At 37.6% G+C, this 27,100-nt stretch overlaps 1 protein-coding gene across 1 annotated transcript; it reads left to right on the plus strand.

The window, feature by feature from the left end:
• Nucleotides 1-14,254: 14,254 nt before the first annotated feature.
• Nucleotides 14,255-17,141, plus strand: LOC139137400 (uncharacterized). Its single transcript, XM_070705506.1, has 2 exons — nucleotides 14,255-14,445; nucleotides 15,413-17,141. The coding sequence occupies exons 1-2, from the start codon at nucleotides 14,288-14,290 to the stop codon at nucleotides 16,443-16,445; spliced, it is 1,191 nt and encodes a 396-aa protein (XP_070561607.1). The 5' UTR covers nucleotides 14,255-14,287; the 3' UTR covers nucleotides 16,446-17,141.
• Nucleotides 17,142-27,100: the final 9,959 nt, after the last annotated feature.

Raw genomic sequence — 27,100 nt, forward strand, 5'->3', positions numbered from 1 at the left:
AGAGTATTTTCACTCAAGTCAGTTTCAGTATCACTATCTTCATAATGGCCAGAACTGACGTACTGACAGGCTGAGTTATAGTAGGATTATCCCTATCCAAATATGGCTTAAGCATATTTATGTGACATAGCTGTTTTTGTTTTCGCCTGTCAGGTGTTATTATGATGTAATTTAAATCACTCAATTTCTTATCAATTAGATATGGCCCAAAGTAACGAGCATGGAGTGGTTTGCCAGGAACCGGAAGTAGAACAAGAACTTTTTGACCTGGTTCAAACTTCCGTTTTGAGGTGTTTTTATCATATCTGGTTTTCATTGACTGCTGAGATGACTCAAGATTTTCTCTGGCTAATTCACATGCTTTAGAGAGTTTTGTACGAAAATCTGACACATATTGCAAAATATTCAGACAATCATCATCGTCTGATAGGAATTTCTCTTTAACGAGCTTAAGTGGGCCACGGACTGTATGTCCAAATACAAGCTCAAATGGGCTAAAACCAAGAGACTCTTGAATTGACTCTCTAACAGCAAAGAGCAAAAAATGAATTCCTTCATCCCACTGCTTCTCTGTGTCAAAACAGTAGGTCCTAATCATGTTTTTCAAAGTTTGATGAAATCGCTCAAGAGCACCCTGACTTTCTGGATGATAGGCGGATGACCTATACTGTTTAATGCCTAGCTGATCCATTACTTGTTGAAAAATTCCAGACATAAAGTTGGAGCCTTGATCGGACTGGACACATTTAGGGAGGCCAAATAAAGTGAAAAATTTGACTAAAGCTTTCACTATAGTCTTTGTCTTTATATTCTCAGTGGTATGGCTTCTGGGAACCGAGTTGATGTACACATTATTGTCAGCATGTACTCATTTCCTGATCTTGTTTTTGGTAGGGGCCCAACACAGTCTATTAGTATCCTACTAAATGGTTCTTGAAATGCAGGAATTGGCTGTAAAGGGGCCTTTGGAATGGTCTGATTTGGCTTTCCTACCATTTGACATGTGTGACAAGTTTTACAGAAATGTGCTACATCCTGCCTGAGATTAGGCCAATAAAAGTGACTGAGAATTTTATGATAAGTTTTCCTGACTCCTAAGTGACCAGCCCAGGGGGTTTCATGGGCCAGGCGCAATATTTCAGCACGGTAGGGCTTTGGAACCACAATTTGATGTTTTATAGCCCAATCGTCATCAACCAAGACATCTGGAGGTCTCCATTTACGCATGAGAATACCAGATTTTGTATAATAGGAAACAGAGCTATCTGAAGTTTTACCTTCATCATCTACCCTGTCAAACAAAGACAAAATATCTGGGTCTTTGTGTTGTTCTGCAATGAGATTTGATCTAGAAAATGTCTGACTTTGGTCAGCAGAAGTTTTACTGGAAGTTTCAAATCCACGAGGGATAACGGAATGCTCCGTGTCAAACACCTGACTGAGAAAGGTGTCATTTAAGTCAACATCTGTGACATTATTTTTGAGAGTATTTGATTCTCGGAAGTTTTCTTTGACATGGCTCGAGTAATAGCACATGAAGGAAATAAATCGGGTATCTCTTGTTCAATTGGCTCTGGATCCTGATCTAAACTAGGATTATCAGTCACAAGTGGATTAGTAATGACCTTGTCCCCAGCAAGGTCGTTTCCAAGAAGAAGGTGAATCCCTTCAAAAGGCAAAAAAGGCCTAATACCTAAAGTCACAGGTCCAGAAACAAAGTCCGAAGACAAATAGACATTATGGAGAGGAACAGGAATGTAGTCATTACAATCTACCCCCTTAATAAGAACTTTAGAACCTGAAAATGACTTTTCAGAAAACGGCAGGGTATCTGCCAACAAAGAGACTGGGAAGCCCCGGTATCTCTTAAAATTTGACAGGGGTAGCGGAAGAAAAATCACTAGAAAGTGATATAAAACCATCGTGAATAAATGGTTCGAAAATACCCATAATGCTATCTTGAGAAGAATTGACCTTGACCTCATTAATTGGGGATGAGAGGGATTTAACCTCAGAAAATGTGTTGCACACATTATTAGACTCTAATCGAGTTGATGAAGAAATAAAGCCGGTGGGCTTAGATCCACTTTGACTACTTTGACCTTCACGTTTTCTTTTCAATTTGAAACAATCTGACATTAAATGGCCGTCTTTCTTACAATAATTACAAGAAAGTGTACCAAACTGTTTGTCAGAAGGAGATTGAGACTTGGGATCTGATGATGTGGGAGTGTTACTTGAACTCTGTGAACTGTTGTCATTTGATTTCCTACTGTCCTTTGAAAAATTCTTGGATGAAAAGGAGGAGTTAAATTTACCTGCATTGTTTCTGTATGAAAAGGACTGGGATGGTTTGCTGAGAAAGGAAGATTTGTGGGTCAATGAATAATCATCGGCCAAACGTGCAGCAACCTCCAATGTATCTGCCTTTGTTCATTGATAAACGTCTTGATGTCACTCCGAATGCACCTTTTGAATTCCTCAATCAAAACAAGTTGTCGTAATTTGTCATAATTCTGACTGACCTTTTCAGAAGAACACCAACGATCAAACAGTTGTTCTTTTGTTCGAGCAAATTCAACGTAAGTTTGATCTTTCACCTTCTCACAATCCCTAAATTTCTGACGGTACGCTTCAGGCACCAACTCATAACCTTGAGAATTAATTCCTTCACAGAATCATAATTGAAGCCTGCTCTACTGACAACTGAATGTAAATTTCTCTGGCTTACCCACCAAAGCACTCTGCAAAAGCATAGACCAGGACTCCTTAGGCCAATTCAGACTCTGAGCAATTTTCTCAAAATGAAGGAAATATTTATCAACATCCTTTTCTTGGAAAGGGGGAACTAACCTGAAATGCTTAGTGATGTCAAACTTGTCTGAAGGGAAGAATTTTCTGACTGTCCAAGCTCTAAACGTCTCATTTCTAACTGCAGTCGGTGTTCTGCTAATTCTCTTTCCTTTTCTTTTTCCTCTCTTTCTTTCTCCCTTTGTCTTTCTTCCATTTGCAATTCTTTTCTTTCATTTCCAATTCCCTCTCTTTCTGTCTTTCTTCCATTTCTAATCTTTCCTGCCTATCTTTCTCTCTCTGTCTTTCTTCCATTTGTAATTCTTCTCTCTCATTTGTAATTCTAGTTTCTTGATCTCCAAATTTGTCTGCATTTCTAATTCTAATTTTCTGAGTTCAGAGGTAGACTCGGCTCATAATCTTTTAAGGCAGACTCCTCAAAATGGCCTGATTTAACTAAATGTTTTGCAATCTTGAACTGTATTTCTCGCTTGCGCATAGATCGTTTGACTTCTACCTTAAGGAAATTGGCCAGTGTTATGAGGTCGTCTTTTCTGAGGGAATCAAATGTGTCCTGATCAAGGTCATCCATTTCCTCTGGTTTAAATTCCGCCATGATTAAATTTCGCTGAGTTCACAGTATATAGTAGTTTTGAAAAGCTGTCAAAATGTTGTCAAACGGCTCAAAATATTCGTATCCCGGACAAGCCCCAATTTGTTACGTGCAGAGAAAACGAACAAAAGGGTGAACTCAGCAGTTAACGTTTAAACAAAATTTATTACGAAAATAAAACTAATTGCTAAGTCAGGGATAGAGTACAAGCTTTAAAAGTGTACAGACTACTTATCTCAGCTGGGACGGCAAAGCTCCAGTCTCAGAGTTGTAACAGTCAGTCGGATGAATGAACAGTCCTTCGGCTTGCAGGCTTGTAGTTGCACAAAGTCCACAGTATAAATCCAGCGTTGGCAGTGAAGGTCTTGAAAAGTCTTGAGAATGACTACTGCTGGAGTTTAGTAACACACAAGAGACACGATCCCAAAAGTCTGACTGGAAGCTGAGCACGTCCCTTTTATAAAGGCATATAAGAACAATCTAGAACTTTTATTGACATGCTAATTACTGTTCTAAAATTATCTCCCTTACACAACTAATCAACTTTCCAGAACATTCCAAACATGACTAATTGAATTCAAGGTTGTGAGGTCATCAAGGGCAGTGACCTTGAGAATGTTCTAGACTAATTGAACTCAGGTCATGATGAGTGTGGGGGAATGACCTACATAACAAATGGAATGGTACTTTATCTGCACCATTCCAGTCTAGAAACGGAGTTAAGCAGGGTGGAATTTCATCACCGATATTTTTCACAGTTTACTTAGATGATCTCAGTAGGAATCTCTCAATGCTGTCGTTCGGATGTCTTCTTGGCGATTACAGGGTTAACCATTTATTTACGCTGACGATATAGTTATTTTTTCTACTGGAGCTTACGGTCAGCAAATGTTAGTCAATTGTTGTGGCCATTATGGCAGTAAAAACTCGATATTTTTTAATGAGAAAAAGACAGTGTGTATGTTAATTCAACCTGGTGTTCGGAAACTCAAACCAGTTCCAATTTATCTAAATGGTAGACTACTGACTTATGTTAATGTTTACAAATACCTTGGTCATTTAATATCTTGTGACCTTAAAGACAATGAAGATATTCAGGCACAGACTCGTTTTTTATACGCTAGAGGTAACGCTATCATTCGCGATTTTAAATTTGCTTCTTTGACGGTTAAGTGTCATTTATTTTCTGTTTTTTTGTGATATTCCGTACAGTTCTTACTTGTGGTGTAATTTTTCTATGAAAATGTTTAATAACGCTAGGAGAGCATATTCTCAGATATTTCGTAAACTAACGGGTTTTCAATATAGTTATGTTCAAAGTAATACTCTATTACTTGTTAATCTCCACGTTTTAACCTTTGAAGAAATACTTAGGAAGAAGTCGTACAGTTTTCTGAGCAGATTGCATCTCTCTAGTAATGTGATTGTGTCCTCTGTACTATCCATGTCAATTTTTTCAAATAGTTTGTTATGGAATGTTTGGTGTCAAAGACTATTTTAAATTGTAGTGTTTTTCTTATCTTCTATGGATTATTTTTATCCGAAATAAACAATAATAATAATAATAACAAGTCATCGTTGATGACACAGTCCCACTTGTTAATGGGTGCTTTGATTACAGGTCCTCAGAGAGGATAGAGTCCTCTTCATTAATTAGGTCTGTGATAAAAATACTTTTGAATAAATTCGCTTGATACATGTCTGAGTTGTAGTTCAGGACATGAAAAAATCGTAATAAAATGGCCACATGGTGGCCATAATGGATCGAATCACAAAACAAATCAATGTGCATATGTATGACATACAGTAGGTCAATGTCCTTGTACCAACTTTGATTAAAATTGGTTGAAATATGCCTGAGTTATGGCTTTGTACATGAAAAAATCATAACAAAATGGCCACACAGCAGCCATATTGGATCGTATCACAAAACAAATTAACATGCATATGTATGACATTGGTCAATCTCCTTGTACCAACTTTGAATAAATTTGCTTGATACGTGTCTGAGTTATGGTTCTGGACATGAAAAAACGTAATAAAATGGCCACACGGCGGCCATATTGGATCGTATCACAAAACAAGTCAATGTGCATGTGTATGACATAGGTTGATGTCCTTGTACCAACTTTGATAAAATTGGTTGAGATATGCCTGAGTTATGGCTCTGTACATGAAAAAATTGTAACAAAATGGCCGCACGGCGGCCATATTGGATCGTATCACAAAAAAATTGATGTGCATAGCTATGACATTGGTCAATGTCCTTGTACCAACTTTGAATAAAATCTGTAGAAACATGCCTGAGTTATGGCTCTGTACATGAAAAATCGTAATAAAATGGCCGCCTGGCGGCCATATTGGATCGTATCACAAAACAAATTGATGTGCATATGTATGACATAGGTCAATGTCCTTGTACCAAGTTTGAATATAATCGGTTGAGACATGCCTGAGTTATGGCTCTGTACATGAAAAAATCGTAACAAAATGGCCGCACGGCGGCCATATTGGATCGTATCACAAAAAGAATTGACGTGCATATCTATGACATTGGTCAATGTCCTTGTACCAACTTTGAATAAAATCAGTTGAAACATGCCTGAATTATGGCTCTGTACATGAAAAAATCGTAATAAAATGGCCGCCTGGCAGCCATATTGGATCGTATCACAAAACAAATCGACGTGCATCTGTATGACATATGAAGTAATCCTTGTACCAAGTTTGAATGAAATCGCTTTGGGCATCTCTGAGATATCTGCGTGAACGGACGGACGGACGCACGCACGCACGCACGGACGCACGCACGCACACACGCACGGACACGACCAAACCTATAAGTCCCCCGGACGGTGTCCGTGGGGACTAATAATAATATCCATAAGAGCAGCTTCTGCGTGCTCGAAGTTAACTTCGACATGTAAAGCTGAGCACGATCAAGTCAGCTGTGACCTAGCTACGACCGCATAACATAAGCGCATGAATTCTTGTAAAATAGTGCCTAACACTCTTTCCCAGTAATTAGCATTAAATATTATTCTTGAAATGTTTATTCACGGAAAACTGAGTCTATGCATGTGATAAATATATAATCGCCTACGCTACAAGCCTACGGCTCGGACGGATACGGCCGCCACACTCGTCCGCGAGGCAGACACAATCGTTCTGAATACGGGTGATTATATATGATAATTTAATGAATATCGTCAGTTGTAGAATTGACTTGTGGTGGCAGTCATTCCTTTCCTCCATTCCTTTCGTCCTCGAGGCTCTTGTTTTGCGATTAACCATTGTCATGACATTGCCATCCCTAGTGACCTTACATTCCAGTTTTTTTAGGTTTTTTTAATTACATGAATCCTCGAGTTTAGCTTGTAACTCCGCAATAGCAGCCCACTGACATGCACTGTATTGCATCTGATCTTTACTAATCAATATTATCTCTTATAAGACCAATAAGACCAATGCGTAAGCCGATCAGGAGATATTTGGGGACGGATCAAAAAGGCTGATATTTCAAACAGTTTCTGAATGGATTGTGGTGTCACCATTACAAACCAGGAAAAATCACATAACAGGGGCTTAAAAACTTGATATGTTTTATCGATCGAAAAGAACGCACGTTGGGATGAAATGTATACCTCATATGAACCTTTGCTGGTTCAATCTTTGATCGACCATTTTACTAAGCCTCAGGTTTAATTCTTCTATAACCTATGGTTGGGATGTTACATTGTGCCATCATTTTTTTGCGTCGGAATATGCTTCTAGTAGTGGCCATTACAGTTTTCAAACGGTGCCGATGCAATACTTTCACAACTTGCTATAATGTACTTAATACCTCAAGCTCTGTCATAATTGGGCGCATGGGAAAACCTATGCCTTTATATAGCCTAGAACTACAATGTAACATCCCAACCATAGGTTTAGGAAGAATTAAACCTATAACCGAGACAAAAAATTAAAAAAAATTAAAATAACAAAAATAAATCTGAAAGTGTCTATCTAGTTACCTTAATTCTATAGTTTCAAAAAAAAACTAAGTCAGTGTAAACCTTAGTTATCCAGTGAGGTTCGAAAAGGGCTCCCACAACTGGTAGACCAATAAGGCATTGTAAAAATTTGAGAATCCGAATGTCTTCCCCGGTGGTGCATTGTACCTTTATTGCATATCTTCAGACCGTTACCGTGGTGAAGGTAAACTGCCATGTGCATGGTGAAAATAATGCAGCATATACATTCTGATCTCTCTCAGAGAATATTGAATCGTGTGCTACATTTGGTCATTGTATCTGGCGCAAGTTAGCTCAAGTTTTTATTTCAAATGAAAATAAGTTGTCCGGTTATACGATCTGAAAAGAGTACCAAAATACAGAGAATGAATAAACATGAAGCCACATGTCGTCGAAAATGAAGAGCTCATTAGCATGCCTGTCCTCGAAGTGATATAACCCGACATTTTATAGGCCACACACTGTCTGAATCCAACAAGAAGACCCTGCACAGGATGATGAGAAGTATGAATTTAAATACCTTTTTTTCATCGATCCAACAATTTAGCTAATTACATCATTGTTGGCCTAAATGAAGTTTTTACCAAGACCATTTTTGTGCTATGTTTTACCCCTTGACCTTGGATATTTTCAAATCCTTGTCAAATACGTACTAGGCACATTACATGTATACCATTAAAGTTTTGTCATGAAGTACACTTTGAAGTTATTTAACAATAAAGCGATTGTTAATTTAAAGGCAATAGGTTATCAGCTAATATTTTAAATGTTCATGAAAGTTTGCAAAATATTATGTAGATTTTAGTGAATAGAAAGAGACATTTAGAAAATAGAGTAGGGCATATCTATAATTTATATGGTGTCAAAACTTGTGTTCTAGGTAATGATAAACTGACGTATTCAATAAAATATAAAATAATGATCGAAGAATTATTTGAGCAACTATGATTTTTATACAGTATAATATAAATTGATGAACACCACATAGTGTATAGCAAGAAGTGGTGAATAACTCATCATATTTTTGGCATTTGTGGCACTGGTGCGATACTTGTAGGGCGCCACCGCGGCTCGGATGCTTCATTTCCCCGTCTTGCCACTGGCTGCTCTGCGGCCATAGATGTAGTAGACTGGAGTATTGTAATGTAATCGCTTTGATACAAATATTTTCCGGTTGGTTGACATATCTTCCACATCGCTTGCCTAGTTATTCAAGAACCTTGCTAACAGGAGTGCGGTTCGTACGATCATCTGCATGAAGTCATCTTTGATATTTAGGCATTATGCCCGTCACTGGAAGCTATGTTTCACAATCTTTGCGTTTAAAAAAGAACGAAACGGATGTGAAAAATTGGAGATTTTAATTCAATATTAATTAAAAAATAGACAAGACAGAGAACGATAATTACCCTGTAGTTATGATAATGAATACATTTTCAATTGCTCTTATGTTGCTTGCCATATGTTTAAACGATAACGGTTATTCGAACCCGTGAGGTCGATGAAAATGTCAATCATACTTATTCTTAAGCGTGACTATTGGATAGGAACGCAAACCCATCAATCTGACTAGATAATGATCATCATAGTCGTTTGCCATGCGATATGAATCGACGATGAAGAAAACAACAATGTTTCATATTAGCCCGAAAGAGAATTTACATGTTAAGTATAAATACATCACTCATAACCGCTCTTATTTTTTTTTTATGTAACAGTGCTGTTCACAGTAATAACAATAATAATGAAATAATTCCAAACAATTCCTAATTTATGCCACAAAAATGACTCAAGAAAATATTTATATCATGCATTTAATTTTACTCCTATCTGTTGCACAACTTGGTTAATTTTGAACGGAGTATTTAAAAATGTCAGCAAAAATACAATGCAATAGCTAACAAATTTATTCTTTAAAACTTGTGTAAATCCAATTATTATACATCTACCATCGAGAACAATAGAATTTAGCGTGCGCTAAAAAAGCCGTTCGGAACTCGCGCCCGTTCCGTACGGCACGGTTTCAAGGCGCCCCATTCCCTGCGGCTGTATCTGCGCGTTCACTGTAGAACGGTTTCAAGGGACCCCTTGGACGAGTGCCAGAACAAGTCTCGCGCGCGCTCTGTACGTACGTATGTGTGTAGTGCACACACTCCAAAACGTGCAGAAGCGCGTCCGAGGTAGCGTTCCACACTGGCGCGATAAAATCGGAAGAAAAATTGTTGACATTGCACGAAAACGGTCACTACTCCAACATTTTGATGCCCCGATCAGGAATGTAAGCTGTATAATAATAAGGTTATTACGAAAATACCGCAAAGGATGCACTCGGACATTGGCGCCTCGCATCGCCCTCCGCTTCGCGTCGGGCGATACGCTGCGCCAATGTCCTCGTGCATCCTTTGCGGTATTTTCGTAATAACCTCATATTATCCAAAATAAGGCCCAGTTTTGTCATTTGCTTTGCATAACCCTGCAGAACAAAGGAGTAAGCCGCACACAATCAAGTGCTGTCATGGCGACTTCAAACATAAGTGTGTTAGACCCAGCGCGTGATTTAATTCGAGTTGGTCATAGAAACTCACAAAGCAACAAAGTATAAGGGCCATGCCTTTGATCTCAAAATCGCCCATTCATGATCAAAACACACCCGAGATTACACGTTTTGCTCTACCAAGTATGTTTGACAATAACCTTGCTTTCATTGTACAATTTAATATTGTAATATGATGATACACGTTACTGTCATAAGAATTCAAAATAAGCTTTGTCAGTTTCATTATTATGTCATTCTATTTAATTGTCTTTTGAATATAGTTTGAGCTTTCTTATAAATTTGGATATCGTAATGTAGCGCCTTCATGACACCTGGATCGGATGAAAGCATCTTCTTAAGATCTTTGGTAATTTCTTCCTTTGTTATATTTACATCTTGTTTGTCTTTCTGGTAACTATACTGTCCACTGTTAATTTCACTTCCAGCACACTGCGTGTAAAACGGTAGTTCGAAAACTCTTTGAAAAAGACGAAAACTTGTGTCGAATTCACCTGTTAAACCAATCACAGCGAACCATGACTCTAGATTGGCCAATACGAAGTCTAAAACCATTAATTTTTGGTTATAGTCCATCAGATGATCCAAAAGTAGTTTGTTTCGCCACCATGAAGGAATGAGTTCTGTTGGCGGGTCTTCAACGGAGCGTAACTTGTCAAGAAGGTCGGTATAATACTTATTGGTAAAAAATTCTGCATTCTGCAAAAGCTGATCAAAGAAAAAACTTCCCTGATGAATAGCCCAGTCGTTTAAAGTCATGTGTTTCACATTTCGCATGATACATTGCTGTTGTCTTTGTGTCTGGCACATGTTGTATGAAGAAATGACGCGTTCTAGAGGATCCCTTATGACCGTGAAGTAAGCACAGGGTCTTGATGTAAAATCGCAAACAGAGAACGTGTGAGCTCCCACGTAGCTTGTTTTAACAAAATCGTCACTCCCATTCAAAAGATTCGTGAAAATGTCAGCAGCATTATCTTGCCCAATTAACATTGGCGGCTTTTCACCTGCTCCTCGCAGTAAAACACGTAGGCAACTCCTCACTGTTGTCCCGCCTGACTTCAGATTGTGAAGGAACACGATGGTACAGTTTCTGTACATATAGCTCCCATCTGGTGGCATCTGTTTGCCAATATTTCGGTGTTCTGACCTGGTAAAGTAGTTAGGAAGACAGTTTTGCCGCATCAGCCAAGGGTAAAGCTGTCTGATCTCATCCTGTAATCTGTTTGTCGACTTTTTAAAGCTGTAGGATGAAATAAATATATTATTAATCTAACAGTAACACTTTCCCTCTACCTAAAAATATTTTTTTCGATCTCAAATCAATCTGGAATTTCCCGTGAATAATATATTCACATGCATGTAGGAGAGCACATTGACAGATGAACGGTCCTTAGTGTTTATGGAAGTCTGCTTTGACAAATGTTGGCCCACGTTTGAGCCGGATACACTGGATTTAATATCGTGGATTTATCGGGTGGTATTTGTTTCTTACGTGTGTCTTGTGTGTTAATTTGTGGTTGACCTACAGTTACTCACTGAGGACTTAAAAACCCTAAGTCAATTTTCATATACATTTTATTAATGTTTGATATCTTTTAAGGGCGCTTCAGAGTTGATTTGATTGCAGAATTAATGTTTATGCGTTGAATTTATAAGTTTACGAGTGACACATATACAAGACGACTGCTTACAAATTGAGGAAGCAAAACTATCAAGGGTATGGTACCGATGTGAAATATTTTCATCGAAGCATGTTATACTATCACTGTTTACACATTTGAGGCACGTTGACTATTTGATGATGAGACAAGAACTTTTCCTGTTAAAGGTTAACAGTGTTTACAGTTGTAATTCAAAATATTCAGGCGTTCCAAAAAATTAGGCTTTTGTACATGATTTAGATGTAGAAGAAATTATTTTGGAAGTTCAACTGTTACGTCAAATGACATCACGGACACACAACCACGACGTAGAATTGTGGGTGAGATTGGTACGAAAGCGAAGGGGATATATCGAACGAATAGCATGACTGGCGTGTGTATTTGGTCATTGAGATAAAGAGTGTGAATAGATCATTTCTCTTATGTGTTCTACTATATTGTACAATACGTTCTGGAGATCAAGGTAACTGCGGAGGTTGATAAACTTAATTTTTATGACCTTACCTTTGACTGGAAAATAACTGAACCATCGTTTCACTTTTCCAAGGAAGGAACATGTACGAAGTTGACAGAACGATTGTAACAATCACTATTGTTAAAAAGCATTTAGAGCTCGGCTTGAGAAAATCCATAGCTATCAACATGCAAAGCGATATACCACTCCTGCGTATCAGTTTTACTCATTTAATGTACCAAACTGTCGTATCAAGTCGTATAAAGTGTATATGTCAAGCTGCTACAAATTATCGTGTTTTATTAGTTTGCAACCGTAACTCTTTTGCGCATGCTTGCTCTGGCAGTCTTGTAGATCCCTCAAACAACATGCACCTCTTCAATGTACAAGTATATAATCAGAAGTACTTCAAAGTATATATTTGTGATGGACAATTCAAAAGAATTGCAATAAGGCAGAAAAGAATGATTAATGTTTTCCTTGAAATCGACACTTCTACTTAAGTAAAATTGGATTTTTAAGTACCTCCGCATTGCAACTATGTTAGTGGTGGTGATGGCGTTCTTTGGACTCGAGGTTTCGCGCCAACCTCGCAGACGTTAAAAAATCTGCAATTTTTCTATTTTAAGGGCATTTCTGTCGTACACATTTTAACAGATTTTTCCGGGAGCATGCGGATGTGCTCAGACTTTGTCCCTGCGACATTGAGCAGGGAGGAGGGTCATATTTCGCAAATCAGAAAAGGATCTGGTCATAATTTAGATGAAAGTATTTTCAAAATACCCTCGATTTCCCCAGGCTTACCCCCATCATAATAACTGAAAGTTCTCTTACATACCTCAATCATATGAGCATGCGTTTATGTCTTGTTTATAGCACTCTCACTAGCACAAGGCATACATTGTTTTTGTTTAAAACTATAAGTCATAAGATTACACAAGAAAATAAAGCATATAATAATTAATAATAAATGAAAACTTTATGTGGCACCATATAGCCGAACAAATACCCATAGGCGCTTTATAAAACCAGAAAGTCTTTACATGTATTATTTGTAAGCCTTAGTGTACAAATGAGTTTTCAGTCCTTTTGTTAAAAAATAGCAATTTACGTAAACTGTCAGATGCTGTGGAAGACAACTCAACATCCTTGGTACTATTCAGCAAAATTTGGGATCTCCAAACGTTTTAGAAGTGCATCTAGGAACGACCAATAGATATTGATTTCAAGATCGAAGATGTCGACTGGGTGTGTAGATGCTTAACATGTCATTAATGTAGGACGGAGGATTACCGTTTAAGGCATGGAAAATATGCATAAAAATTCGTATTTATTCCACTTATAGACAGGTAGCCGGTGCAGCTCGATAAATAGTATCCCACACAGGATGGTGAACCTATACTAAATGAAATCGTGTTCTTTTATATGTAAAACATGTTAAGATGTTTCATTTCCGGTAATAGAAACGATGGCGGTGCACACATTTTCCTTTGTTCTTTACAAAAGCTGCGTCGCTAGAATGCACATTGTAGAGCGCTATACATGTTGTCCCATAAGTAACCAGTCAACCAGCGTTGCTGAGATTGCAATCGCATGATTATATGTTTAAAATACATGTACCAATAACTCGATTGCGTTGTGTTATTATACAAAACTATTGTAAGTACTGCTTGTAAGAATACCCTGGATTGATGATTTTTACATTTTGTAATTTGTGTTTTGCCGATTCTGAATTGACACGACGACAAACCGCTTTGATTTTTGAGTCATCCACTCATGAAACACGGGTAAGCTATTCCACTTTTCAGGTTGACTATTGAACTAAAGTGTCCGTCAAATTACTTGTCAATGTCTAGCGAAAGCTGAGAGATATTATACAGATAACGTATTACGCACGGGGCTTTGGAATTCTCATGTAGGCCATGAAAGTAAAATTTACCGTCTTTTCAAAACTATTTCAAAACATACCAAAGTTCCACACGAGTACATTAATTTTTCACTCACTTTATTGGACTGAACAATGTTTTTCGGGTTTAATGAACATGAGTTATGAAGCTTGGGCCAATGAGGAAAAGGTATCAGCCTTTGTCAACGTGACATTTCTAACCTTTCTAAAACATTCCTCAATTGTATTGACCAACGGGTCATCGGAACTCAGTTGGTGTATCGAACGAGAAAGATTTGTTTCGCAACCACATGGCAGCTCGCACTCACCCGAAGAGAGAAATGTTTTTCCACAGCCTTACGTCTAGGTATTTCCTAACAACAGTGATTCTTACTATCATTGCGGCATCCTCTTACTTATATTTTCATTCGAAAGCTGAAAAGACTATCTTGTTATTTCGTGAGCACAGGTAAGGACCAGCCCAGTGCGTTTTTTGACTTGTCCTAAAATGCAACAGACTGTCTTTGTGAAAGTAAGCTCTTTATGTAACCGCCATTTATTTTCTGAGTTGGCATTTATGATTTCAGGCTACGCATTTATGAATTATGAAATTACTAAAATTGCGGTTTGTCTACTGAGCCGTTCTTTGACCAGTCGAGTTTAGTCCTGTGTAAGCCATTGCCACAGTAATCATATACGGAAACATGTCTTCATGGAAAGACGGGGAGACAAAACAGGGCAGGGAGAGACAAGAAGAGATACTTAGGAATGATAAACCCGGAGACGGATAGATTCCTCCAGACCTCACATCCATTATTTTCTGTCAAACATGTAGTCATTTAACTACGGAAAAAACACGCATGGTAATCAGCGTCCTACAAATAAAATATGTTTTATATGTTGCAAGATATCATTTTATCCTTCCAACTGACCAATTGAACCATTTATTGCAACTCTGTTAGGGGTAGCCAATCCGTGTATGCGAAGTGTGTTTAAGTAATTTCCGTTTCCGTTTTCTGAAACTTCGTATTCAGCAAAGTGAAATCCCTCCGTAGTTAAACCATCGAAAACTTCCGCGAAATATATATTAATTAAGTCTTTTCCCATGACATCTCTCCCCGTCATATTGACAAAGAACTTGTGTTCCTCCTGTACAGTATAAGCCACATGTACAACCATGCACAAATTCATTGACAATTATTACAAGACGTGAACTTCCAGATGAAACGTAACTATTCTTAATTTTTTTTGTGTCCCTCACATTTTGTCAATCATACCTTTTGAAATGTATAAACACACACATAATATTGCTATAGTGATCCCATTTTGAAATTATAAAAGGCTCGTTAAAAATCCATCTTAAGTTGAAGATTCTTCGGAAGGAGATCAAACACTGTCGTGTGGTATGTCTAATAATAAGTTTTATTTTTCCTCAGCGTAAAACACGCAGCAAATTTAAACAGAGTACAGGATGAAGTAACAAAGCTTTATCCTTGGCTTATCAGACCGAACTGTCTGCCGAACTACTTCACCAGGACAACGAACCAAGCCGTTGGTGAACACTGGCCATTGGATGAGACCTATAGATACGCAAACTGTACAATCGTGTTCCTTCACATTCTGAAGTCGGGTGGAACCACAACAAAAATGTGTTTCGTTGAGTCGATGCATGAAGTCGGTAGAAAGAAACCAAAACTGATTTATGCTCAGAACGCTGCTCAATTATTTATTAGCTATTTAAATGGCAGAGAAGAGTACGTCAGATCAACCTATATGGGAGATCACACATTCTCTATTTGCGATTTCATATCTGGACCCTGCGCTTACTTCACTGTAATAAGGGACCCTTTAGAACGTGTTATTTCGTCGTACAACTTTTGCAGAACATCAGACCAGACGCAGTGCGTCATGCGAAATATCAGTCAAATGACTTTGAACGATTGGGCAGTTCACCAAGGCAGCTTTTTCTTTCGACAACTGTTAGCAAATCCGGAATTTTTTACTGATAAATACAGTGACGAAATTGTTGACAAATTACGCGGACAAGGAGACCCGCCATCAAAACTGATTGCACCGTGGTGGCGAAACAAATTAATTTTGGATCACTTGATGGATGATCATCAAAAAGAAATGGTTTTGGCATTTGTCTTGGACAATCTGGAGAAATGGTTTGCTGTGATTGGTTTAACAAGTGAATACGACACAAGCTTTCATTTGTTTCAACAGGTCTTCAAACTACCATTCTACACACTGTGTGCTGGAAGACAAAAGAATCAAAAACAGTACCACTACGAAGATGAGCGCCAGGATTTCAAAATGACAAAAGATGAAATCGTCGGATCGCTGAAGACAAAACTATCATCAGATCCAGATGTTATGAGGGCGCTCTATTTCGATATTCAAATATATAAGAAAGCTAAGGATATATTCAGAAAGCAAGCATTAGCGTTGAGTGAGGAACAACTTTAAGAAAAATACTAAAGTCATTTTAGGGGAGAGTTCACATCCCCTTTGTTTTCCGAACGCTTTTTCTTGTGCCAGTGAGTTGTTCCTTCAGTTTGTGCAAAGGTTCAGGAAGTGGCAATGATCTTTTGAATTTCCGTCTTATCTCTTACTTACCAGTTCATTCACAAATAGTTACGTAACATGTTCAGACAGTGCTCTCTGCATGGTAAGGTATCCTAAATTATTTCCAAATACATAACCAGTCTGCTTTAAGAATTATATATTCTTGTGAAGGAGTTTTAATTCAATTGACCATATACGCAACGCTGAAGACAGCCTTGTCTAAATTGACCTTTTGAAGGCTTTTGACGTTGTAAACTATGGGGTACTTTGAAGAAAATAACAAAATATTATTATTCTGCACTTGTATAGCATGTCTGCAAACTGTTCGCTATATGGATGGCATTGCTCCGAGACCTGTTTAATTGGGATTCCAGAGGGCTATGCTATACTAAAGGTGATTGTACGTTGTGAGTTCGAACCCGATTGAAATCACCGTATCAATGTCCTTTTTATTTACATTTGTCATAATGATATTTTGAACCTTCCGTATAGAATAGTCAATTTACATTATGTATTCACATGTTTATGCGTTACTTGATAGTTGTAAAGCAGTAGACGATATACAATAGGCGATGAATAAACGACATTTACCTATTGAGTGTTGAACATCCTCTCATTCTATACGTATCAATGTTAATGTAGAGTACGCCTCGGGAACAACTGAGCAGAGTCATAATTTACAATACGAATTAATTCTACAACGTGTAGAAGCCCGTGAAGTTACTGGAATTTTCGGCAACTTATATTTGTGAACAGAAAAATTTATTTTTCGCATACAGTCAACACAGGTATAGCGGCCATTTTGAACTTCAAGTGTCGGTAAACATTTGGAAACCTAAGCTTGTTTCTCTAGTACCAAATTTTGCACGGTGATCCCCTGACATTTATTATTGACTTTTAATTGGACTAGTAGAAAGTATTTTAGGTCCGCTTATATTTGTAATGTGCTTTTCGTAATGATATCGTCCGTTTACATTCGTACATGGAAGATGAGATGTTGCTTCAACATTTTAAAATATTCGTCGATGTTGACAAAGTATTCAATGACCTAAACCTATCAGACGTTAGCTATTTCACCGTATACATGTCAATGTAAAGATACTGTGTGTTCTGATTACAGTTGAATCGTTTTTGGGGGCGTAGCACCAAACACAGCGCACTTGGCTCAAAATCACTTTGTTGCAAATATTGATTCAATTTTAATTAATTTGTTAACCCTAGATTAAAATTTCGGTTGGGTTAACCTTTTAGCTTGTCAAGCAGTCGTAGGTTGCGTGATCAAGAAGTGTTAATTTATGCAAATGTATTCAAATCACCAAAATTACTTATTTCTCTTGCCTCCAAATGTCTAAATTTCCAGCATTTAACTCCACGCTGGCTGGGTCAATTTCCAGAAATTTTCACATTATGTTCTTTAAATGTAACAAAACGACTTTTTGTTTGGCAATAAAGTTCTTATATTTGGAATAAGAGGCATTTTAATGTTGATAATCATGTTCTAATTACTTTTTTGAGTGTCAGTCTTTCATTCCATGCCATTTACGAATGAGAATAGATAATGCAAAATAAAATAGTCGTTTTTTACATATACTATTCTTTCAAGCACAAATTAATTCAGAAAATAGTATCATGTTATCAACTTAAATTCATTTTAGCATTAATAACATTAAAGTTGACATTTTTTTACCCAAATATATGCCCCCTCTTCATCCTTTGAGTAAACTATTGCTAATATACTAAACTTTAGATTTTCTGCCTTTTCCAAATATATAGTATGAGGGGTTTCCTTGTCATCTTAGATGAGAAATAATCGTTTGACAAAACTATGTTGGCAACGTGCAGCTCCACCTTAAAATAGATATAACGATAACGTATCATAACAGTTATTCACTGATCATGAATCCCGAATTTATGCACAATGTAATGTAAATTAATGACTAAATAAATAATCAATATTGTAGCGCTTCAGACAGTGGCAGCCACAAGCAAATTTGTAGTTCTGAAGTTCTAATCATTTTACTCGCAAATATAGCATACTAACGTATAATGAATACCATAAACATTTGAAGGGAAAATAATAATTATTCCTAAGCTCTCTTCCGCTACAAGTGGGAATTTTTTCTGTTATACAGGTTTCCCTCCCCTCATCCCCGTCAGGAAATCTCCCTGTTTTCACTCTCCCAAACAAAAAAACTGCCCTCTTTCCACTTCTGTCAAAAATGTCAACAGCCATCTCTTGGCCTCATGAATTTCCCTATCCACCGGCAAAAAACCCCAACTCAATTACACTCCCTGCCCTCCCGTTTAGCCTTTTCAAGTTGTCAACTTAGCTATAGAGTTCCTTACCCACTTAAAAGGAAAAAAAAACTGCCCGCCCGCCAACTTCTTAACTGGTTTTTTTTGCAAGGACAGTGTTGTTTGTTGCCCCTGCTCACAGACGGAAGCTTTCTTACTTATTTAAGCAAAGTTCTTTACTGCAGATTTTACCATAGACATATTCCTGGTCTCTATGATAACCACATTTGACGCCATTAACCTTCTGCTATTGAACGACCGACAATAGTCATATTCGCCTACGGCTGTACCATCCGTGTGCTGTATCAATATGGAATATTGACGTTGTGTATCTTAGCTCTGTCATTTCACCACATTTTCAGAGATGGTAAGAAGATATGGTTCGAATCAAAAGGAAAAAAGATCAAACCCGACAATCACTGCGCTTGCTGTCAGTATATATACGCCATCCATCCTTCTCTTCATTAGCAGCTCTGGAAATCCCCCAAATATTCGCAAGTATCTCAGACAACTTCATCACCATTCAATATCAAAAAATTTCAATAGTGCTGACCATGAAAAATGTCGAACCATTTAAACAACCAAAATAGTGTATTGATCCATATTGTTAAACGGAAGGATGTATCCTTTAATCAGCAAGTATTTCATTACAACATTGGAAATAACTAAATTTTAGGGAACGTGACTGAATCGACTTAGTGGAGAGACAACAGGGATTTAGAAAATTGAGAATAGCAGTATTGCCGGTTCGCACGATCATTATCAAGACGTCATCTATGATATTGATTTGATAAACAAAACTGCCAAACGGAAGACAACATAGAAATTGCACAAAGGGGTATGGTCGATGTTAGTGCCGATCATGAATATTTCTAGGCACTAGTATTGAAACATTAATCCATCATTTTGGTGTGTCAACAATCATCATCGTAATCTGACGTTGGCAGGCATTCGCAAAGCAAGCAGTCCATTCAATTGTTCTTTATGCAAAACGATTTCATTAGAAATTTGCCAGAATTGAATCACAGTATGAACATTTCTGCAACATTGCTACTGCTTAGCAACAAATCACGGTAAAACGTGTGCATCCTGGACGCTAAAACAGGTCAGTCATGGGTGACTGGACGATTCATGGCAGATAGGAAGCGTTGCTATAGACCAATCCTCTTCCATCGACACGTTGCGGTTTTTAATTTCTGTCAAAATTATAAACATTGTGTAGTTAGGGGGACGGCAAGCACAGACATTTACTGTGAGTTTATGTGAGTTGGCATTTCAGTGAAGACAAATATTTTTAAGCATCGTATGTGATTCGTAAATACAAAAGTTTTCAGCCAGTAACTTAATATATATATATATATATATATATATATATATATATATATATATATATATGTATATATGTATATATATATGTATGTATGTATGTATGTATGTATGTATGTATGTATGTATGTATGTATGTATAAATTGCTTCGATTACAAAATAATAATGACCACTACTTAATTTTCTTGATATCTAATTCAACAAAAACATATTGTTTCGGGTAAAACGCCTAATTTACCCAACCGAAGGCTATCTATCTCACGACTGATTCAGAAGCAAAAAGACCTTGTTCTGGCAACAAGCTGTTCATATCAAAGCGTTGGCGATTATGTCAATGAAAGACATTAATATTCGCTGTGTATGATAACCAGCAAAGAGGTAAAATGAACTGACGCCCAGTTTCGAATCGTTTAATTAAACCATGCTTGAAAACATGGGAACAGCTGCAACGCACAGCAACGAGAGAGTTGAAATCTCAGAATAAAATTCATTGTTGCAGAAACTGAAGGTTATTTTGCATGGTCTATTTTGAAGGTATGCCGAGTACAAAATTGTGATAAGCACAGTGAAAAAGCCCTGCAAAGTTTTTTCATGCCAATGGCTTTCAACGACATGAAGAAGATATATACGATCGCTTGTGTCATTCTAGTTTCATCTCAGATATTATTTATCCGGAAAATCGAGACCATATTTCCGTTATTTGCAAAGGACAGGTAAGAAACAGGACATCTGTCAATTTACATAATCTACTTCATCATCAACTGAATTTCCATATTTGAACTCTTTTTCCGACAATTCGATGTTTTGTATTGGAATATTATGTTTGTGTTTACTGTAACACGAGAAATAGGTTTATTTGGCTTGATGTACGACATGGCCTAAGAGACCTTAACTACCCATTTTTCCCATGCCACTATTACAGAGAGAGAGAGAGAGAGAGAGAGAGAGAGAGAGAGAGAGAGAGAGAGAGAGATGACGTTTATCAACTTTTTCCCTTTCTCTTTTTACAGAGGAAAGGAAATAACAAATAAATTAAAGGATGAGGTTACAAAGCTCTATCCTTGGCTAATTAGAAGAAACTGTCTTGCGAACTACTTCACCAGGGAAATGAATCCAGAGGTTGGCAAACTGTGGCCATTGGATCAGACCTACGGGTATAAAAACTGTACAATAGTGTTCGTCCATAATCAGAAATCTGGTGGGACAACAACGAAGACCTGCCTGTTCGATTCCATGAAGGATGTAGGAGAGAGGCGTCCAAGGTCTATATCCAATATAAACGCCAACCTGTTTTTTAGCAACATTATGAACGGCGTCGATGACTATCTTGGAAGTAGCTACCATGGAGATTCCACTTTCGCCGTTTGCGATTTCACAGCGAGGCCTTGCGCATATTTCACTGTTGTGAGGGAGCCCATAGAACGTGCCATATCCTCATACAACATGTGCAGGGGCGAAAAGCAGCCGCAATGCGTCATGCGAGACATAAAACACATGACAGTAAACGAATGGGCTATTCACCAAGGGAGCATTTTCTTCCGACAGCTTGTTGCCAATCCCGCATTTTTCACGGATAAGTACACAGCCCTGGTTCACAAACTTCGCGGACCTGACGACCCGCCAACTGAACTTATTTATCCGTGGTGGCGAAACAAACTGATTTTAGACTATCTAATGGACGACAACCAAAAGAATATGGTTCTAGATTACGTCTTGTTAAATCTTGAATCTTGGTTCGCTGTCATCGGCTTGACAAATGAATACGACACAAACTTTCGACTCTTCGAACGCGTTTTCAAGCTCCCATTTTACAAGCTATGTTACGGCAGAAAGGAAAACGAAAGGTTTTACGATTGTGGTATGCGGGAAAATGATCCAAATGCAACAAAAGACATAATAGTAGATAAACTTAGGCATCAATTGTCGTCTGACGCAGCTGTGATGAAGGCGCTTCATTTCGATATTCAGATATATAAAAAAGTGCAAGAAATTTTTAGGAGGCAAAAAATCGCTTTTTTCTGACGATTTTGTCTAGTTACAAAGATATCACTCTCCCAGTATTTTCTGATGAATTTTTTGCTGAATATTTCAATCCAGCGAGTGGTGCATCCGCTATAATAATATGATGTATAAGCATGCCAGCTATTGAGTAAGTGTGCTGCCGTGGCCGAAGGCGGATAAATTCATTTTTTCTTATTTCTGTGAAATAAACTTCCGATGAGATTTATTAAGGAACTACAAACTTAAATCCTGATACAACATTGATAATAGCGCCACTGAATTCTCTATAAGCATACACAAGAAATATTTCTTTACAAGAAATATTGCATGCGTGCTCAAAACCCCTTACTCTTTAGTTGTTAAAACAAGGCGCAATCCTCGAAAAACAACTTGAAATCTTAAAGACGTCCGTGAATTATGATGACTGGAATCGGAAAGATGAGTCTATGCTATCTTGTAAATGACAAGGCATTCTTGGATATATTATTTCATATGTTATGTAATCTATCTAATGCAATCTGATAGATAGATATATATATATATATATATATATATATAGTACAGTGTCTTGGTGTCCAATCGGCAATGTATAGTGCTCGATTCGTTGCCGCAGGGCATAGGTATTGCTAGACGTGGAACTTGTGATTACTCTACAGACTGTTTCATGCGCTTGGCAATCGTCAGGAGTGATGTTGGCGGGCTCGTTGCTACCTATATATAGGGTCAGGTGTATATGCAAACGAGGCGGTTGTTCTGGCGCGTTCAAGTGTTAATGAGAAGGAATTTGCTTCTGTGTCTACATTTCGAAAGAAATTCTGTACGTTTGTTTAGCAGTGTTGACTTGTCTGAGTTGATAATGTGAAATTTCTCCGTGATGCAGAGGTTACAGCGTTTTGTCTTGGTTGAGTAAGGCTGGGCTCTGTCAATGATAGACCATGTGACGTTGTATTTTGTGTTGCTGTCCTTGAGGGTCCATATGTATTTTGAGAGTTCCGTGCTGTTCCTGTGTTTTGATGTTTTGAAAGTATATTTGTGATATGTATATCTTGTTTTGAAAGCTGAGTCCGTGAGTCCGATATAGTGCTTTGTATCATTGCTTGTATTTACGGTGGCTTTGTATACTACTGAGGGCGTGAGACAGTTTCCGGACAATGGGCAATCTTCTTTTTTGCGGCAGTTACATGGCTTGGTTGGTTTGTTGTCGATGTGTAGGAGGTGGTTGTTATGGGCTCTGATGATACTGCCCATATTTCTTGTACAGCTGTAGCTGACTTTCACATTGTTTTTATTGAATGTCTTGTGTAATGGATGTCCTTGCGGGAAGTATAATTTAATGAGGTTCAGGAATCTTCTGCCAATGTTCGTTTTTACTGCTTTGTTGAATGGTGGGTTATACCAGATTATCTGCCTGCTTCGTGATCTTTTGGGGCGCTGCTGGTCGGTGGTTGATTAAATTTCATGTTGTGCTGATGGCCGCTTCTCTTGAGTGCTGTTTCGTATTCAGGGGCGGCCTTTTTGAATGTGGCTTCGCAGTCCGATATGGTTGATATTCTCTTGTTGACGGAGATTGGAATTTGCTTTAGGATGGGTGGTGCATGGTGGATGGTTGGATCTTTTATCAACGTAAAGCAGCTGGTTATTTGCTTTGCTGTAAGGTTGGAATGTTCCATTTTGCAGGTTGAGTGTTACGTCGAGGCCACAAATCATTTCAATGTTCCATTCATTTAACCTACGCATCACCATACAAGTAAACATCAAGACCACAAATTTTCTCGAAGAAGTTCTTTAGAAATATAGACACAGAAGCAAATTCCTTCTCATTAACACTTGAACGCGCCAGAACACCTGACCCTATATATAGGTAGCAACGAGCCCGCCAACATCACTCCTGACGATTGCCAAGCGCATGAAACAGTCTGTAGAGTAATCACAAGTTCCACGTCTAGCAATACCTATGCCCTGCGGAAACGCATCGAGCACTATACATTGCCTGAATTGACACCAAGCCACCGATATATATATATATATATATATATATATATTATATATATATATATATATATATATATATATATATATATATATATATATATATATATATATATAGATAGATAGATAGATAGATAGATAGATAGATAGATAGATAGATAGATAGATAGATAGATAGATAGATATATAGATAGATATAGATATATATATAGAGAGATATAGATATATATATATATACTTCAGGATTGATTGAAGAGACCAGTAACTGAGTGATGACTCTGACTTTCGCGCTCCATGCCGTAATCAGACAAATGAGGAATTCCGGCTCTCGGCATAATTCAGCTAACTAGCTCCACATCATATATGTAAAATAATTGTATGGACACATATGACGTTTGTCGACAGGCGTAGCTAATTTCAATGAGTGTGCTAAATATAAGAAAGGGATTATTGAATGAGCATCTGTGTGCATGGAGGTTTATTAAATTTAATACAAAGTTGTGATTTTCTAGTAATCAAAAATAGCTTTAATTAACCCTAAATTTCAGTTCATTATACATGGGCGTCTATGGGGAATATATATATATATATATATATATATATATATATATATATATATATATATATATATATATATATATATATATATATATATATATATAATATATATTGATTGATTGATTGAAGAGACCAGTAACTGAGTTATGACTCTAACTTTTGCGCTCTATGCGGTAATCAGAGAAATGAGGAAATCTTGCTCTCGGCATAAATATAATGTTTCTCTCTCTCTCTCTCTCTCTCTCTCTCTCTCTCTCTCTCTCTCTCTCTCTCTCTCTCTCATGGATGACCCCTGACCCAAGGGCAATGGGCACGTCACACCATCGCATGTGTATTCAAAACTATGTCAATGCCCGTAGTAAAGGGTCCCTTATTGCAGCATGAAACCAGGCTAGCTGATCTAGGACCAGCACATTAGCGTTTTTCCACCCTACATGATTTGGGATAAAAATTCACCTGGGCCACAATGTTAAAGTTCCCATAAAGAATGTGAGTTAGTTTATATATCTTTTTTACAGCACATCATCGTAAGGAATATCCTGCAATACAAGAATACACCACGGGGCGGCGCTGTACAGCATCCTTCCGAAAGGGGTTGGTAGTTCATTAGACAGGCGACAAGCAACAATTGAGGAATACTTGTCATTTTTAACGACTTTGCTATCATCCAAGCAAAGCAAAGCATATTAAAATCTTGTCAAATCTAGCAATTTTCTGAATGCAGTTTTGCACCAAATTAAACTTTAATTTATCCAGGTGTTCGGATTTCTGTTTAATTATGTATTAGGCAAGAGAAAAGAGAGTATTGTACGTCGGATTTTTAAAAAAAAAGCTACAGAGGCGGCGAGCGATTTCTTCAGTATGATTTTTTTAACTATCAACCCGCAAATTATCCCATAGCTACATTGTCACTGATGACTTGGACTGTAGATTTTACAATCTTTCCACAATATTAGAGGCACTACATACACAAGCAGTGTCGACGGAACAAATTCTTAGAACATCGACATGCTTCAAGAAGAAAACAAAAAAAACTATGAATACAACAAAAAATTCCCTAAAAGTTAAACAATGCAGTATTGTCTTTTTAACTTCCTAAAGAAGGACATGAAAAGTTGAGACTAAAGGGTGCTATCACCGACAGTACTAAAATAATTGCAATGGAGGTGTACTGTTTTTGCCGCAATTTCGAAAAAAATCCAAATTGGCTAAAGTAGAAGCGTCGATTTCGAGGAACAATTTAATTATTCTTCCCGGCCTAGTTCTATATAGTTCTTTTGAATTGTCTGTCATAAAATTACATTTCGGATTACTGATTACTAGTATACACTGGCAATATGACATTAAACTGGTCCAATAATCATTTTCATTCAAGGCAATACATTACCAGCATGGAACATTTGTGATTTACAAATCTAAGTAGGACCATCCTGAACCACTGATAGTTAGTGGTAGTACCAGGTGTCCGGAATGGGTAAGCGTACCCTGCTAGCATGCTACACCCGTCAGGATTGGTCCAAAAATTGTCTAAATATTGTATGAAAAGATACAGGATATGAATCACTGTAATAAGTCAAAGCCGGGAATACTGTCGTTAATCATTTGAGTGACCGAGGTGTCATATTTGGCCACAATGTCGTCATATCGACCGTAGAACTTTTTGAAAGTCCTAACGAGTCTTTTTGTTGTGTATCCTTGTCTCAGTAATTTTGATGCCAATGAGCTGTGTCTCAGTTGAAAATCAGTGTAGGAATCACAAGCCCTACAATACCTGAGACGTTGAGACACGTACACACCATAAGCAGGTGCAGACGGAATATTACTTGACAAATGGGGATAATTTATGATTTCAAAATTGAAATCATCCCTTTTGTCATACAGCTTAGTGTGTAGCCCATTAGTACCCACTTGTAGGAACAGATCAAGATATGAAGCTGAGTTCCTACCCTCTGTTGTTTCTTTGATTTCCAACTCACCAGGGTAAATATGATGTAAGTAATTTGATATGTCTGGATTGTCTAGACTAATCAGATCATCGATATATCTGTGCGTGTTGTTAAAACGCCTTGCAAGTTTTTTAGACCCTGCTTTGTAGAGAGATTGTAGGAACTCTGCTTCATATGAATACAGAAATAAGTCTGCAAGAAGGGGTGCACAATTTGTACCCATTGGTATGCCGATAGATTGTTGAAATGTCATACCGCCAAACTTAACAAATATGTTGTCGATTAAGAAATTAAGGTTCCAAGACAAGAAATTGACCATTTTAAACTAACAATTCTCTAGTGTTTAATAAGCTCAGGGCCCCCGTAAATTGTATATTTTCGGAAAGCCTAAATATAGGGGACCATTTTGGTTACCATAGTTTCACCATTGTTTACATAAC

Source organism: Ptychodera flava, chromosome 1 (genome assembly GCF_041260155.1).
Source record: "Ptychodera flava strain L36383 chromosome 1, AS_Pfla_20210202, whole genome shotgun sequence".
Taxonomy (NCBI): Eukaryota; Metazoa; Hemichordata; class Enteropneusta; family Ptychoderidae; genus Ptychodera; species Ptychodera flava.